We start from the raw sequence: 18,747 nt of genomic DNA, 5'->3' as shown, positions 1-18,747 counted from the left end.
TATGACAATTTATTTAGAAAAAGATCGCGTTTACTGTAGTTAGTTATCTTATGACACTTAACACATTATACAGGAAATTTCTAGTTAAATAGTTTGGTTAGTAAAATATTGTGTTGTGATCGGTTCGCCGATCTATTGTCATGATCTCTTTGGAATGTGAATGATGGCTAAGATCATGATGCTTATAATTGTGGCACACCGACAATCGAAGAAGGTGGGCAATCAAACAACTGAAGTCACAATACCGCAGCCCAAGTCTTCGACTGCTAGCACAACCACCAAAGAGATAAGAGGCGCCTCCCAGAGCGGAATCACGCCAGCTACTGAGGGAAGGGGCTCGATAAAAACACGAACACAGGGTAGGGAATCGATGGAATCTGGGCTACACCATCAGGTCGATGAGCATAACAGAGGGCGGAAGGAGTAAGGAGTAGAGCAATTCAATATAATAACACTCACCGTCACACTTACAGGACCAAAATTTAATACAATATAAGAAAGGCAATAAGTCGGGTGGGTGGTGCAATTTAAGTATATAAAACAAATTGAAATCAATTACATTTAAAAGGGAAACTAATGACAAGGCTCATTTTCACAGAATTACCACCAAGCGTGGTCAGCACGCTAGAATGCCAACAAGCTCAACCATTTTAAAATGGTTCAATAATATTTTCCGCAAGAAATTAACTTGAGTTTGACCTTGAAGTTCATAACAAATTACTGTTCGAGCTCGAACCCCTTAACTTTTAAAATAAGATATAATGATTTTTTAATGCCATTTATACCTTAGGGGCACCTTTCTGGGTACGCGCACGCCCCTCTTAATTTACTCATTTCCGATTTTTGGAACAGTTATTAAACAATTAAAAGCCAATAGGCATTAATACAATTTAAAAAAATACACGGTTTGAGATCCCTCAGTGAAAACGGAAGCGTTTCAAATGAAAACATCTATCCGCGTCCTCCCAACAGAACGATAATGTCCTCAAGTAACAAATGGGAGCCTAAAATAAAATTAAGAAAGAGCCAACGTCAGAAGAGCAACAATAAATGATTTAAAGAAATCAATAATAAGGTAACACAATAATATTGAAGCAATTAAAACTCATCTCGCGACCCAGTTAATCACACCAACGGCATAAGTACACCACACATCAACGAGCGTCAGGACACCACAAGTATTGTTACAACACTGACTTACGCCGCAACAATTCACTCTAATCAAACAGTTATCAAGCTAACAAAAGACGGAAGCATACCACAACAATGCAATAAAATGGAGGGCAGCTTTAGAACAGTAACCATAAATCAAAATTTAAAGAAAGGAAAATTTAATAAAAGAAGAAAATTAATTTAAGAAAAGAAACTGGAATAAAATTCAATTCAACCCAAAGGACGCTTCAGTATTCACTTGGGATGAAAATTAGCAAACGTTACATTAATTTTAAATGTTCAGTCGCTTTGTGAGACTAATTATACCAACAGACTACACATAATTTTACTTGTCACAGCCCCTTTTAAAAGTATCAATTGATACTTTATCTCAGGCATTGATACTTTGTCAATTTATGCATTTTTCATCTAAACAGTGTTATGTGGCTGAAGATGTTTATAATATACGAAGCATGTACCACTTTTAACCAATAAGTTGCCTTAAGCAATTAATGCATCGAGAAGGTGAAAAAAAAATACTTAGTTGTGAATCGGTTAAAGTGAGATACAGACCATGAAGCTGATTTTATGTGACAGCTGTCAAGATGACAGCTGCCATCATGACAGGTCCTAACCATGTGCCCTTGTTTGCCGCGGAATTTCAACAAGTGAGCAACCCTAACGTCACTGCTATCATCTTGAGAGGTCCTAACCACGTGCACTTGTTTTGGCACGGAATTTTGAAAAAGTGAACGATCCCATAACCTCACTGCTATTATCTTGACGGGACTTAGCCACATGCTTTTGTGTGCCGCGGAATTTTTGAAAAAGGGTGCGATCCCAACCTTACTGCTATTATCTTGACGGTACATAGCCATGTGCAACACCATCTTGGAAGTGCGTAACCTGACAGAGTACACTTCCCCAACACCATAGAGGGGGGCCTAACCTTAGAGGATTATAGTTTTAAGGCTAGTTGCTCTTTTCGACATGCCACTTTTCCGACATCATCTAGGAAGTGCCCAACCTCAGAGGACCCTAGCTTTAAGGCTATCTGCCCTTCCTGACGTGCCCCCGAACGATCGCATACCTCATTGCTGTTTACTGTATCTTCGTTTAAATTATTACCCTTACTTTGTTTGTGGGACGTGTAAATTTCGTTTTTTTCCCATATACTTCTATACCGGTATCCTCCTTTATGCACTGGATGTAATATTGTTATGTCCTGTTCTACGTTCGTGAGCTGCTGGCTGTTAGGGAGCATATGCTTGCATATTGCTGAATATCTAGCATGGTCTTTTTTTCTTTTGCTATTTGCTTTACGTCGCACCGACACAGATAGGTCTTATGGCAACGATGGGACAGGAAAGACCTACGAATAGGAAGGAAGCGGCCGTGGCCTTAATTAACGTACAGCCCCATCATTTGCCTGGTGTGAAAATGGGAAACCACGGAAAACCATCTTCAGGGCTGCCGTCAGTGGGATTCAAACCCACTATCTCCCCGATGCGAGCTCACAGCTGCACGCTCCTAACCGCACGGCCAACTCACCCGGTCATGGTCTTTTTGCGTTGACATGTTCTTTATCACGAAGTAAAATACTCCTCAGAGATTGTCCCACATATTGTTTCTTGCTTTCCTGACAAGGCTGGTGCTAACGCTGATGCAGAATTATTTGATAAGATAATTAGTTATGTGGGGAACGATACAGAGAGGGACATCATTGTAGCAGGTGATCTGAACTTCCCAAATGTTAACTGGGAAAGGAATGCGAATGACAGTAAGCATGACCAACAAATGGCGAATAAGATATTATGGGAAGGACAGCTGAATGAAAAAGTGATGGAACCAACTAGAGGGAAAAGTATTCTAGACGTGGTTCTGACAAAACCAGAGGAGTCCTATAGGGAAACTGAAGTTATAAATGGTATAAATGATCATGAAGCTTTCTTTGTCAGAGAATTAAAAATAAATGTGTTACAAAAAGAATGATGTGAAAGTAGGACAAAAGGAATGTTGTGTAAGTAGCCCTCTTAGGCTATACTATATGACTAATAAGAGGGGAATGGGGAAATTTTTAAGGAGCAGTTATGATCAGTGGAAAATAAAAATTTTAATACCTTTAAAAGTGGTAAGGAATAGTAAGGACCCATTATATTGTAAGAGGGAATAAAGAGATTAAGAAGAACGTGCAGATTAGAAATAGAGTTGGTTGCAGGAGTAAGGAGTAAGAGGTCACTAAGAAATTGAATAGAGCAAAAAAATCAACTAAGGGTAAACATGATGGCAATCATTACTGGAAGCCACATGAATTTTAGGGAGCAATGAAAAGACATCTATAGATACTTTAATGCAGCAACTGGTGCCTGGAAGGACAATCCCGGTATCATTAACGAAGACTGGGAGTGTATATGCGAATACTTAGGGAAGGCAGAAGAAATATGATAATATTTCGGCAATATGTTAAGAGTGTTTGATATAAAGATAATGTCCTGATAGAGGAGGCGACTAATAATGGCGAAATACAGAAATTTGCCTGTGATAAAAATGACATTTATGATAAAAACTGCCTTTGCTGGCGAGATGTAATGTTTATAGTGCACTATGTCTTCTGGTATGGGCTATATCAAATTTGTTACTTTCATTGACCTGTCTCAGTCTCATCCTTGGCTTTGACAATATGAAAGTGATTGAGGTATGAGTGATGCTAGTAATACCATTGCTTATACAGCCAGTCCCTGTTATGAATGGTGTGAAGATATCGCTTATAGGGTCAGTTGGTGCATGCATTTCAGTGGGCTTGGCAGACTGATATGTAATAGCAGCGGCTGGCTCAGTGAGGAAAGCAACGGGAAACTACCTCACTCCTCATTTCCCTAGTACGCCTCTTCAGTGACGCCTACGCTATTTATGACAGCTGTTGGCGGAGCTGCAGAGGATCAAACCAGCCTTCGGGCTGAATACCCAACATAACATGTTAAAAAGATACAGAAGTTAAAAGCTAGGAAGGCAGCTGGGGTTGATACGATTTCTGGGGATATATTAAAGGCTATGGATTGGGATATAGTGCCAAATCTGAAATACTTATTTGAATGCTCTTTATGTGAAGAAGCTATACGAAATGAATGGAGAGTTGCAAGAGTAACCCCAGTGTACAAAGGAAAGGGTGACAAATGTAAAGCGATAAACTACAGGCCAGTCAGCTTGACATGTGTAGTTTGTAAGCTCTGGGAAAGCATTCTTTCTAATTATATTGGACACATTTTCAAAATTACGAACTGGTTTGATAGAAGGCAGTTCGGATTTAGGAACGGTTTTTCCACTGAAGCTCAAACAGTAGGATTCCAGCAAGCTATAGTAGATATTTTAGATTCAGTTCAAATGGACTATCAGTATTGACCTATCCAAGGCTTTTGTTATGGTATATCATGGAAGATTACGGACAAAAATGAGGGAAATTTGACTAGACAAAAGAGTGGTTGAAAGGGTGGCTACATGTCTAGAAAATATAACTCAGAGAATTAGAGTAGGTGTAATTTTATCTGATTCTGTAATGATTAAGAGGGGAGTCCCACAGGGCAGTATTATTGGACCTTTATGTTTTCTCGTATACATAAATGATATGCATACAGATCTTGAATCACAGGTAAGGATACTTGAGGATGATGATATACTGTATAGAGTAGTAAATGGGTTGCAGGATTGTGAGGGACTTAAAACAATGTAGAGAGACGGACAGCAGACAATGGTGTGAATAAAAATGGGATGAAAAGTCAAGTTGTACGTTTCACCAAGAGGAAAACTCCTCTCAGTTTTAGTTATTGTGTTGAGGGTGCGAGAATATATCGTGGGGAACAATGTAAGCATTATTGGCACACTTTTTAGGGATAGATTTGTGTACGGGATTGAGGAGTAAGGAGGGAGCTCTCCCGGCTGCGGTAATACTGCCAACTGAATGGAAATTAAATCTGAATTGAATCTATAATATGGTCGATCTATATGAATTTTCTAAACCTATATTATCTCAAGCCAACAACTGTGTCACACACATTATATAACATTATATAACTTTTCTCTATGAGAGTCTTGTTCCTAGCATGAATTCTATAGTTTGGCTTTGCTGTGTAAACAACAACAGTACTAGTACGTAAAGTGTACGCCAGATGTCACACTGCGATGCATAAGCGATTCATAGTTTGTGTTTCAAAGGTTGCGAATACGAATCTCGAAGATTGCCGAGGTTTAACGATTGAGCAATAGGGTGTAAAGCTATCACTAAAAAGTGTGCCGATAATATCCAGGTTTTAATACAAGGAATAATCTTCATTGGGAAAATCATATTAACGACGTAGTTAAGAAAGGCTGCAGATCTCTTCACATGATTATGAGAGTATTTAGGGATTGTAGTAAGGATGTAAAGGAGAGGGCATATAAGTCTCTAGTAAGACCACAGTTACAGTATGGATCCAGTGTATGAGTGTATGCTACGAGAACTAGAAAAAATATCAAAGGAAAGCAGTGCGATTTTATCTGGGTGATTTCTAACAAAGGAGTAGTGTTAATAAACTGTAGCAAACTTTGGGCTGGAAAGATTTGGGAGTAAGGGGACGAGATGCTTGTCTACGCAGTATACTTCAAGCTCTCAGTGGCGAGTTGGGATGGAATGACATAAGTAGGATAAACTTGAGTGGAGTTCTTGAAAGTAGGAAAGATCATCATATGAAGATATAGTTGGAATTCAAGAGGACAAATTGGGGCAAATATTCACTTATAAGACAAGGAGTAAGGGACTGGAACAAACTATCAAGGCAAATGTTAGATAAATTTCCAAGTTCATTGAAAATATTTAAGAAAAAAAAGCTAGGTAAACAATTATTTTAAAAATATAAATATTAGGTAAACAACTGATAGGAAATCTGCCACCTGGGCGACTGCCCTAAATGAAGATCATTCATACCTGATGGATTTGATGATTGATAAAACGTATAAGCCCAGCTTCTTGTACAGATTAGGTTTATTCAAGCTGCATGAATTAAAAAGAATCTTTTGTTAAAAATGACATGCTGATATCGCTTTTGGTGAATGCTTTTGCTTTTCTGTATTATTTTTAAGAAAGGTTTGCGCCTGTTAATAATCTTGCTTTTATCCTATTTACATTTTTATTTGCAATTTCACGGATAATTCTCATTTCTTCATGCAAGTTTCTTTTTGTTAATGGAGAGTTGACTGCCCTGTTAATCATGCTATGGAAAGCAGCTTTTTTATGATGTCCCAGATGGTTGAGTCTCTTTTTAATTATTACGTACAGGGTAAGTTTTCCATGTGTTTAGAGGAGCTGTGAGGTTGCATCCGGGAGATAGTGGGTTCGAACCTTCCTGTTGGCAGCCCTGAAGATGGTTTTCTGTGGTTTCCCATTTTCACACCAGACAAATGTTGGGACTGTAACTTAATTAAGGCCACGACCGCTTCCTTCCCACTCCTAGGACTTTCCTATCCCATCGTAGCCATAAAACCTATCTGTGCCGGTGTGACATAAAGGCAATTGTAAAAAAAAATACGTCCGTTTGGGTAGATTTTCTAAAAATCTAAAATTCACAAGTGATACTGGTAATTTACTCTGGATATTGCCACATTGAGGTAGTTGAGAGGTTTGTTCTCTTCAGATTCAATAGTGAATTTTATGTATTTATTTGTGCTATTAAAGCACACTAATAGTCAATCTAATTAAAGTTTTTGTGAATTAATTATTACAAATAACTCATCAACACATCTGAGCCTTAATCCAATCCTGGTATTCTATTGACAGTTTTGCTGGTCTCTAAGCAATCTATATCGGTGTTTGCCAAAGTCCCAGATGCTGGCGATCCCATAGCTAATCCTTTTCACTGCTTATGTATGTTGTTAATAAACAAAGAAAAAATAAGTTTCTATTGTAAATATCTAGAATAGTTAAAGACCCATTTAACTCATGAAAATCAGTTTTATGCCCTTAATTAATTCAGTCAGGTTTTGTGTAGAAGAGTGTTATGCCGAAAGCTGACCTTAGAAATCTCCATTACATTGTGAAATATGAAGGTCCTAAGTTTGAGGTGCAGGACAGCATGATGTCATTGTTGTTTTAAGACAGGATATCACGCACAAGTTCCGTCTACCTGAGAGTTTTTCTCAGCGTCAGCATATCGTTTGTAATAAATCATCATGTCCAGAAAATTGAAGCCTTATAAATTTGAACGAAAGTTCACATCATCTTATTTCACCTGAAAACTTTAACACTACTGTCTTAAATTACAGTGTTTTAAATACAACACATTGACTTCATATGGATAAAACGAATATCGCATATGTGAGGGAGAGACTGGCTATGAAAACTAAGGCTAACAGGTGGTATGTAGCCTTTTGCCAGTTTGTGTACTGGGTCAATTAATGGATTTCTTTAGGAAGAGAGAAGATAAATGTTATACCACCTTTATAGTGAAGGAAATCCAAGAACAATATCCCAAAGAAGGAGGTACGGTACATACGTGATTCCAGGCTGCTGAGGGGCAAGAACCGAAATACTTTGAGTAATAACAAATTTAATAGGACATTTAAAATATTTCAAATTATTTTGCAAATACGCGTATATTGAGGTTTTTCAAAAGGAACAGATTTCATTCCCCTCATACTTAATGAGAGCACAGAACCCTTTTTAACATGTTTTCTGTTTTGTCTTAGGAGTTTGGCTTTATATTTAATCGATAATTCATAGCCCTGCTCTCTGAAATTTGTAGAGCACACAAAACTATGTTAAGTGGGTGAGAAATCAGCGCGAATAATTTTTTATAACCAAGTTCGATATCTCTCTGGTGATTTTTAGACTGGGGAAGCTGTGAAAACCTACGCATTTATCCTTCGATGTACAAAGTGCTTGCATGGTTGCAACGATGCAGAACACAGTAAACCATATTTTTACTTAGGTATTGTTTGCAGTAGTTAAATATGCCAAACAAACAGTTGCACTATCTGATTTTACTATACTAGTAATAGACCGCAGGAGGTGGCTGGCCAACAATGATGTCACTCTCTTGTGGTTGTTTTCCACTTATATCTCCTGAAGCAGATAATACAATGCAATATAGGTTTCAGCATGTTGTTTAAAATTTAATCTTGCATTTGATGAGTTAAGGAAATAAAATTTCAAAATAAGTTGCCTGGTACTTTAATAATTCTTTTATTTCAGTTTTGCTCAAACTGCTATGTTGTGACAGGTTCTTTCTTATAATGTTGACTGTTTTGTTACATAGTAATAATGGTTACTTTCTAATAATTGATATATGTCGTGCGGAAGTAGGAATGGAAAAAAAATAAAAATGAAATAACATATTCGGCTCTATTACAGGAGAATCAGTAGCTTCACCAGTTCTGGATGAGGTTCTTCCTTACCACTCCAGTACTTCCAGATACATCATACTTATTCCAGCAATGTTCTTTAAATTAAACATGGTTATTTGTATATATAGACGGGAATATACTTATCTTATATACAAAGAAAACATTTAAATGTATATTATTAGAATGTTTAATATGGTGTCGAGAATATCACAATATGCCTCCCAGATATCAATTCACTTTAAAAAAAGGGAGGAGTATGATAGATGCACTGAATGCAAAGATGCATTCCCCAGTCAGGTCAAAATCTTAGCCGTTAAAATTTTAAGAGCAGATTATTTTATTTGTAAAATACTGGCAAACTATTTGAAATGCCACAAGTCATAAACTAAAATAACAATTATGGGAAAAGGTAAGTTCCAAGCTACTGAGTTTGATCTCACTTAGTGAATATAGTCAATGTCTCCGTGCTGAAGAAATACCGATCAAGAGATTAAACTCAGTACTAGAATATAACAGTACTGTTTCAGAACAGAATGTCATTATAATAAAACCATATGAAAACAAGTCAGAAACTCCCAAGATTCAAAAATATAGGCAGGAATAAACTTAGGATCATATATACAAAGAAAACATTTAAATGGGTATGATTAGAATGTTTAATATGGTGTCCAGGACATCACAATATGCCTCCTAGATATCAATTTGCTTTTACAAAAGGTAGGAGTATGACAGGTGCACTGAATATATTGTTTAACAATATACTTCATGTTGGTACTTGTGTTGGCAGTCAGTGCTTCACGGCACTGATGATCTAGATGTTAAGTCCCTTTAAACAACAAGCATTGATACTCAGAAATAAAACATGCATACAATCATGTAGACATTTAGTATACTAACTAAACTCTACAATTTGATCCTCCCCGTATATATTATAAATATTATAGGTCAATTACTACTTGTAATTAAATGCAGACTCCATTAAAGACTCCTAGTCATTACTGCCACTAGAAAAGATTATTACCCCAAAAGCATAAAGGATACAATTTACAAACAATATTGCTATTTTCATGCAAAACAATACAGTAAATGGTAGTAAAAGTTAGAAAAAAATATTACTGGATCATGGATTCAAAATGGAACACACTGTATCTTCAGCAAGGGTCTTCACAAAGAAACAAACATATGGCCATATAACCATTAAATATGACCAATGTGAAATAATTGTCATGAATATAACAACATATTTAGGAGTGAAAAATGACAGAAAATTAATTTTTAAGGTCATGAAGAATACCCAGAATTTGGATTTACCAAATTAAAAAGAAATATTCTAAAATCATTAACAAATAGAACATGTGACCTTGACCCATACATCATACTAATGGTAATATATATAAAAATAGATGATCAGCATTTGATTATGGCCGTCAGTTCTTCAAGCTGGCTTCTTACTCACAGAAAAAAGGTTTCATACAATACATTTTGATGAAGTAAGAGTAATAACAGATACTATGACATCATCCCCAACTAATACTCTAGCTGTAGAAGCAGCAAAACCACCTCCAAAATTAAATCATAGACAAAAACTACATCTTAAAAACAACAATATTACCATTATATTCCCCCAAAACATAATTATAAAAGAATACTATGAAAAACACAATCTAGGAGATGAGCAATAACCCACAATTCTAAGGGCAATCAGACAATTAATTTAATTATTTTTGCTTAACATTGTTCAAACATGAACTCATCAAAAATAAACAGTACTCTGAAACTTTGATCCTGTAAGGATTCTACAAGAGATGATTATTTGACCTATGTGTTTACTCATATACCTATATATAAATTATATGAGTAAAGCACTGGTATAACAGATGTGGCATTTTGCAGATGATGATGTACGGTGTAGAATAATCATTAAAACACTATGTCATAGGTGACTGCAAAATATTCTGGTATGGATAAAGACAATGGCATGATGGAAAAGGCAATAAAAGTGAGGTTGTAAGCCTCACAAAGGAAAAGTAATCAGAGTTTTAATTACAGTGAGGAAGCATAAGTATCTCATGGGAATCAAGGTAAGTACCAATGTGTTAATATAAGGAAAGTTGTTCATTGGGTTAATCATGTTGATGAGGTTGTAAGTAAAGGTTAACAGATAAACTCATGACTGTCCAAGTATTTAGATTTGTAGTAAGGATGTAAAGTATAAGTTACTGATAAGAGGCCAGTTAAGTATTATTCGAATATGAGGCACTCACCAGGATTACATTATTCAACAATTGGGCCAACGACCTTAGATGTTAGGCCCCTTTAAACAACAAGCATTATCATCATCAAGCATATTCCACAATTGGAAGGGAATCAAAGGACAGCACATGATATTTGACAAGAAGAGTATTATGAAAAGGCCTGACAAGACTTGGGAGTAAGGGGAATATGAGCTTGACTACGCAGTATGATCCAAGCTGTTAGTGGAAAGATGGAGTGAAATGACATTAGCTAACACAAAAAGCTGAATGGATTTTTCAAAAAAGGAGAGATCATAATCTGATGATAAAGCTGGAATTCAAGAGGAAAAATTATGTCAAATATTCATTTTTGGAATGGAATAAGAGATTGCAATAATTTACCACAGCAGATATTAGAAAATTTTCAAACGTATGAAATGCATTTAAACCGAGACAGAAAACTGATAAGGAGAATGCACTTGGGCAACAGCCCTAAATGCAGATCAATGGTGACTGATTGATACATAAATATTAATAAATACTTTTATTAACATGTGGAGGAAATTTCATAACAGAATACTAGTAAATATACACTGTATGTCCATTTAAATAAATGCTGTAAATTCATCTGACGGACACATTTGAAGATTCTGAGAGGGTTGCATCCAGCTTATCTTCCAAGAAAGTTAAAATATTTGCCAATTTAGAACTCCTACTGGGTTATCTACTTTAACTCCTTCCAGTAATCAGGTCTAGTTTTGAATAATGTTTATCATGGCAAGATGTCTGCAGATGTCTTACATCTGGCAAATGATACTCTAATACTAATATGTAGGATAAAGAATGCAACCATTGGGAAATAATAGGAAGATTAATTTGCAGTTTCTTTGAAAACAAAGAGACTAAAGGCAAGAGAGGCTGTGCCTCCGATGGTGGAACACTGGCCTTGTTAGTGCTAGTTGACAGGTTTCATCCTAGTTGAGCCTGAAGGTATGCCAGTCTCCAGTCATTAGATTTAGAACTGAAACAACAGAAATTAAATTCTAGCACCTAGTAAGCTCCAAAATTATACAAGTAATTAGAAATGCCTAATAGTATTCTTATTTTTATTGATAGTAGACATCATTGTCATCACAACCACAACTCAAATACAAACTTAAGAACTTGATAATCACATCCCAGTCATATCTGAACCACTCACTGCAAGGAGATAATGGTAACTCTTGGATTTGAACAAGCTAATAATTCATTGTGGTATCCTTAGATTTATTTGCCATACTGACTGGATCCATGGCTAAATTATTAGTGTAATAGCTTTTGATCTGCAGATCCCAGCCACGTCAGTGTTAATTCCAATGACTTGGGGGCTGGGTGCGCCATATTTATCATTAGCATTCATTATAGACCCCATTTTCACAGATGCACAGCTTGGTAGACCTACACCAGGCCACATGCCATTATCTGGAGTAATGTAGAGCAGAATTACAAGAATTGTCAAAATGATCACTTTGGCAGATTTAACTAAGGTCCAAATGACTTAAGGAGTAACATGGCACGTATAAGGTAAGTTCAAAAGAGCTGACCTTACCAAACTGAATGAACTGAACTGAGGGGAAATTCTTTCATCCAATGGTCCATAATGCAAATTTATTTTAACCTGCACATTGTTCAAAAAGCACAATACTAAATTACCAGTACATCACAACTATGTCCACTAAATATAAATGGGCTACAGCATCATGATGTAGATATGTTTCAGCATATCTTTGTAAACAGGCATGTAGCTAGTTGAATATCTGATCATGTTGGAAACAATACAAACAAATTCTTAAGATATTTTAGAACATTATTGTGGTCACTTAATTTGTGACAATTAGTCTACACACCACTTTCATAGAAAACTACTTATCTGGAAAATTTGCAAAATTGCAACCCATTCTTTTCAGAACCTGCGAATATGCATATGGAGTACTGAGGACAGCACTGTCCTTGGAAGTTATGGTGTAGACTTTAGATGGCAAGTTCTGATGCTTGGAATGAATGTTATTGTGATTGTCTAACACCCTCTGTTTGGAAGATCTGCCAGCAGGTATCCAATGAAAAAAAAAAAGACAAGGACATGTTCTCTCTAAGTATCCCTCACATTGAATGTATCAAGGAACCTTGCACTTGAATAAAACACCCTTGTAATAAGTTTTTCTGAATGATTTTTGGAGAAGATCCTTACATCTAAAGACCTAATCACATACAATATATATCTACTAGAGGTTCTTCAGTATATCAAATTGAATTCAGCAATTAATGGTATCTTTCTCAGATATAATTTGGTATTGATTTTCTTTTTGAAGTATTTTTAAATTTGTTATATTGAATTAGGCTTGGCAGACTGAAGTATATCACAGTTAAGTATTAACAAACTAAAACCAGAAGGAAAAGGAAAATAGCTTCCACCACAACAAAATACAGGAAAAAAGACCTTGATGATACAGTATTCCTAGATGCATTGCCAAGAACATAACCAGGTGAAGCCTTACATTTGAGAAACATCCCCTTATTGTATATTCAGACCTGCCAACCTTCTACAAGTGTTCATACAAAACAAGAAAAATACAAAATATAACCGTTTCTATTCTTTCTCCTCTAAGGAGCCTGCAAATCATACTCACAAAATAAATGAGGCGCGTAATGGTACTTTCACGATATAAATGCACTCCCCCAAGTCAAACATTTAAAAGGCCTTTCTTGAGATGCATTTTCTCATGTTCTCTCAAGTGGCGGGACCTTCTAAAAGACTTATCACAAATCGAACAAGGGAAGGGCCTACTATCAGTATGCATTTTCTCGTGCTCTCTCAGGAAATACATCCTTCTGAAGGCTTTTCCACAAACGGTACACGTAAAAGGTCTATTATCAAAGTGGACTTTCTCATGTGCTTTAACATAAGAAGCCTTTTTAAAAGCTTTACCGCAAATCGAACACGAGTATTCTCTTCTGTCCGTATGAATTTTCTCGTGGGCATTTAAGTAAGATAAATATCTAAATGTATTACCACACACTGAACAGGAAAAGGGTCTATTGTCAAGGTGCGATTTCTCGTGCTTTACGAGTTGCGATGGCAATTTAAAACCTTTTTTACAAATCGAACATGAAAACGGCGTAATATTAATGTGTACCATCTCATGCTTAGTTAGCAATGACGACTTGCTGAATGCGACCCCACAAAAACAGGAGAAAGGTCTCCTATCAATGTGTATGTTGTCATGTAGTCTTAGGTCTGATAGCATCTTAAAATCGATTCCGCAAATAGAACAAGAGAATTTCGTGCAATCAATATGCACTTCCTCATGTTTTATTAGATTTGAAGTAGATTGAAACGCTTTTCCGCAAACGGAACACGAGTAAAAGTTACTAACGAAGAGTATTTTCTCATCTGGTCCTAGGCAATAGGCCTTTTCCACAGAATGGTTTTTATTAGTATGTGTAACCTGATGGTTCTGCAAATTAGAAAAGAACAAGAAAGCACTTCCACAAATGGAACATTTATACGGTTTCAATCCAGAGTGAGCAGCGAACAGGTGGGTTTCAATACTTCCATCTGTAAATGTATTATTGCATAGTGAACAATATATTGGCATCTCTCCTTTGTCGGTTAGAATTTGAGGCATGACATGACAAGATTCCAATGGTGCTGCAGCATTCTCCACACTGAAATACATACCAAATTTCTTACAATTTTGTAAGAACAAAAAAATATGGAACATACAAGTATATATTCACAACATAAATTCAATATTCTGATATTTAAATAAATTTTGTTTAAATTGTTTATACAGCATTTTCAACTTGCTCTGGAGTCAAATACTATTTATAAAGATGCAATTAGTTACCATGCAAACTTAACGATTGGTTTTACAAAATTTGTCTTTTTTAAAATATTACAGTACAATCAATGAAATAACTTAACCCCTGAACAGTGTTTGATGCCAATATGTGCCAACAACTATCACATGAATATTGGGTTTGATGCCTTCAGATGTTCCTGTATGTCTAAGTAGATTCTTAAATTGGGTTAGTGACCTGTAAGTGTCTGGCTATTCTCAATCATTTCTGTCATCTACTAGTTCACTTTAAAATTAACTTCCTTCATACTAGATCTGATCATTGCTGTCCTATTCATTTATATTCCATCTCACGTCAGCCGGGTATTTCGTACCTCAGCGGCAGACAGACAGGTGCCTCACGCGGTTCATGCCAAACTTTCATAAAGTGTTTATATGTATATATGTACACTGAAATTAGTAAAATTTGTGGGATGGTGGTGGTTATTATGATACAGTTGTTCTGCGAACTACATTGTCTATGCTCCAATAATGTTCTGTACATTACTTTGTGTATATTGATAAACCGTTCCGTGTGACATGAACATTGCTTGGTTACGAAAGGCATTGAATTATATGAGTGACGATAAAATAGTGCAATATTTATTACAGGATACTGCCACTGACACATCCACTGATTGGTAAAGTGACACAGAAAATGACAATCCTGAAGGAGAAGTGGTGGGAAGTGACACTGTATGGGCTGATATTCCAAGTAAGCCTAGGTCTAGGTTTCCTTTCATGGGAGACACAGCTATACACACAGTACTGGAATGCAATCTGCTAAGGATTTTTGAATTGTTTTTTACTGACGAAATCTGTACTTTAACTGCTGACCAAACTAATTTATATCCTACATAATCAATTGAAAGGAAAACTCAAGTTGGGAAAATGAAGAATAGAAGCTGTGACAAAAAGTGCTAATCTACCAACAGCTCAGAATTAAAACTGTTTTTAGGACCAAAGGCATAGTTCAGAAGTCGAAAATGGGGATGTTTTATCAGTAAAACCAGACTGATTTATATTCTATTTTTTACTGATATCATGACTGAATCACGATTTAATTTCTTAGTGAAATTCCTGCACTTCATCGACAGTGCCACTTTTGATCCGGGAAGTGCTCTTAATTCAAAGTTTTACAAAATTTGGTCTATATGTTGTTCAGCAACTTCAAGCAGCCTGTATGCCCCTGAACATAAAATTGCCATTGATGAGTCTGTTGTTGTGGAAAGGTTGCCTTGGCTGGAAGATGTTCATTCTGTAAGAAAGATGGGATGGAGTCCTTCACTTTGTGTGTATCTGATTCTGGGTTCGTTTGGAAAATTCTGATTGATTGATTGATTGATGTGTGTTGTTTAAAGGGGCCTATCATCGAGGTCATCGGCGCCTAATGGTACGACATGAGACAAAATGAAATGACAGATTAAAAGTACAAAATCCTCCACTGACCAGAATTCAAAGCGTGAGAACATAGAATGAATGGATCCATACGAATTTAAGACGATCAGTGGAACCGACCCACAGTGCCTCACATGCACAGAAGCTGGCAAAAAACAATAGTATTACTGACCAAGGGCTGCTACTATAGCACAATGCTGAATCAATTATGCGTGTTGTCAAAACGGGCCCAAAATCCAGGTCATTGGCCCCTTATAATGGTACTTATTGCTAGGAAAGTAGAACCATCTTATTTGTCATGTTGCAGTACTAATCAAAAGTAGTGTAGACTTGTGGTATTCCACATATTAGTGTGCTATCCACAGGTTGTGCAATGCACACATGTAACACAGACCTATGGTGTTCTGGACAATGCAGCACTATTTGCAGGCAATGCAAACCTATAGCGTTCCGCACATAAGTGGACGAACCGCAGGGATTCGCAGTATGCCATTGTATTCCTCAGATAGTGGAAACTAAGCACAGGTAAGGCAGAACCACAGTGTCACTCATCCCATGGTGTCTCTCATATAGGGATACAAATCACAGGTACTGTAAGACCCTCATCCTGATTCACACACTGTCACTACTAATCACAAACCTATTGCGTATCTAACATAGTAGTACAACGTGCAACTAAATACAACCCATGGTGTTCCCTGCATGATGGTACTAATTACAAGTAGTCTCATGACTCTAATTTGATCATCCCTTGGTTGCCCCTTTTAGTCACCTCTTACAACAGGCAGGGAATAACATGGGTGTATTCTTTGTTTGCATCCCCATCCACAGGGGGTTGTGTTTGGTCTGCGAGAGGTATTTTATTTCCCTCAAGTCCGCCGGCAAGCCGGTTAAGACCGCTCTATCCGCCACTTGGGACGCGTCATGTGGGAGTATCACCTCACCCCTATTACACCAGCATAGTAGGTTTGTGGTTGTAAAATTCTAGTGTACACTAGAAAATCTACATAGGTTCAAGCTGAAGTAAAGGGTATTGAACTAAAGACACTTGATAAGCCTTGCTGTGCCTATCACTAATGGGTGAACTACTAGGCAAAGTGTATATGTTATACATGGACAATTACTATTGTTCTTGAAGACGGTTTGAATTGCTGGTCGAAAAGAAAACTGATGCTGCAGGCATTTTACATGTAAACTGGAAGGATGTACCAAAGATCTGAAGACTCAAAAATTATAAAAGGGAGTGTTTACAGTCTGGTACAAGAACAAACTGACGACACTGAAGTGGACAGAGAAGAAAGATGTTCATATGATGAGTACGCCATCCATGACAACAGTATTCAACTTTTACTGGACAAGAGAGGAAATAATAAGTTCAAGCCTACGATGAGTATAGAGTACAGCGAAGGAATGGGAGGAGTCAATGTGTCTTACCAATGAGTCTTCAGTTACTCTGTGGCAAGGAGGAGGCTAAAGAAGTACTACATGAAAATGTTCTGGCACTTATTGGACATTGCAGTTTTTAAGACATTTGCTCTATTCAAAAAGAAAGGTCACAATCTGGTATCAAAACTGACAAGAGAAGTATTGTGATTCAACAGTGAAACCAAAAGGTCCAGGGAGAACTCCCAGAGATCCAGTTTAATGACTAACCACACATCACTTTATACCTGAGAACCCGACAACCAGAAGTAGGAATCACTCAAGAAAATGTTTTGTTGGGTGCCAGTTAAACCAGAGGTGAAGGGAAACTGTCTACTGTTGGGACAAATATGACCTAGCACTTTGTGCTTGCCCATGCTTCCATATTTACCATACTGTGCAAAATTTTGAATGACCTATGAACCAGAAAGTATTTATAACCTGTTGATGCATATCTAAAAACTTGAAAAATGTAATCAAAATAACAAAAGGAACACATTTTATATTCACTTTTGTAAGAACACACTGTGTGTATATTTACGGGTTTGCAAGAAGAACGGCAATAATACAATGTTATTGAATTCCTACTATGTCACTTATAATTCAAATAAAAGAAGTCAAATATATTTTTCTGTTGAGTATTTACATCTGCTGCACGCTACTCTAACCATTCCAAAAGTGCACATAGCGCTGAATAATTACCCCTAAGGAGGTTAAGGCATTTAAAATAATTGTACATTACCAGAATTTGTGGAGACCTTTGAGAGAGCAAAACTATTTTTGAATTGCAAAAATTCTAGCTCATCTCATAAGCACAGGCACTGTCACAGATTTAACACGGTAATTTTCTTAGAAAGAATCAACAGTTCAAGTCTGGACATTGCAGTTTTCAAATTATTTGCTCTCTTCTGAAAACTCTGCAGACAGGTCATTCAGAAACTGCACACACTATGGTAAATATGGATGCATGGGCAAGCACAAAGTGCTTCTTGGCTGCATCAACTTACCCAGACAGGACTTCACAGCTGTCAATTTTGATAGTAGGAACAATTCAGTATCCATGAGAAGAGTATAGCTTAAATACACTGATATTTGCCATCAATTGGTGTGAACTTGAAAAGAAACAAATGCAAATCTTCACAGATGATAAATCCTCTCTCTTTTATGGCATTGGCACTGCACTGACATGAGTTTTTTAAGTGCAACATAATCACAGAATCCTAGGGCATGAGAAAGTATTTAAACTTACCTGTGACACTAACAACAGAGATTGGTGCTCTGAAATCTGCCTA

General features: G+C 36.7%; 1 protein-coding gene across 2 annotated transcripts in view; it reads right to left on the bottom strand.

Annotated features, from left to right (window-relative positions):
• Positions 1–8,371: 8,371 nt before the first annotated feature.
• Positions 8,372–18,747, bottom strand: part of LOC136882416 (uncharacterized) — a 74,456-nt gene continuing 64,080 nt past the window's right edge. Inside the window, exon 6 of one of the 2 annotated variants that reach the window (XM_067155049.2) lies at positions 8,372–11,778. In XM_067155049.2, the coding sequence (XP_067011150.1) occupies positions 11,727–11,778 (52 nt within the window). In that variant the 3' untranslated portion in view covers positions 8,372–11,726. The remainder of the gene's footprint in view (positions 11,779–18,747) is intronic. The other variant, XM_067155051.2, reaches the window with a different exon arrangement.

This window comes from Anabrus simplex, chromosome 10, assembly GCF_040414725.1.
Source record: "Anabrus simplex isolate iqAnaSimp1 chromosome 10, ASM4041472v1, whole genome shotgun sequence".
NCBI classification, from domain to species: Eukaryota; Metazoa; Arthropoda; class Insecta; order Orthoptera; family Tettigoniidae; genus Anabrus; species Anabrus simplex.
Note: the sequence above shows the minus strand (reverse complement) of the source record. Positions and strands in the feature narration are given on the sequence as shown.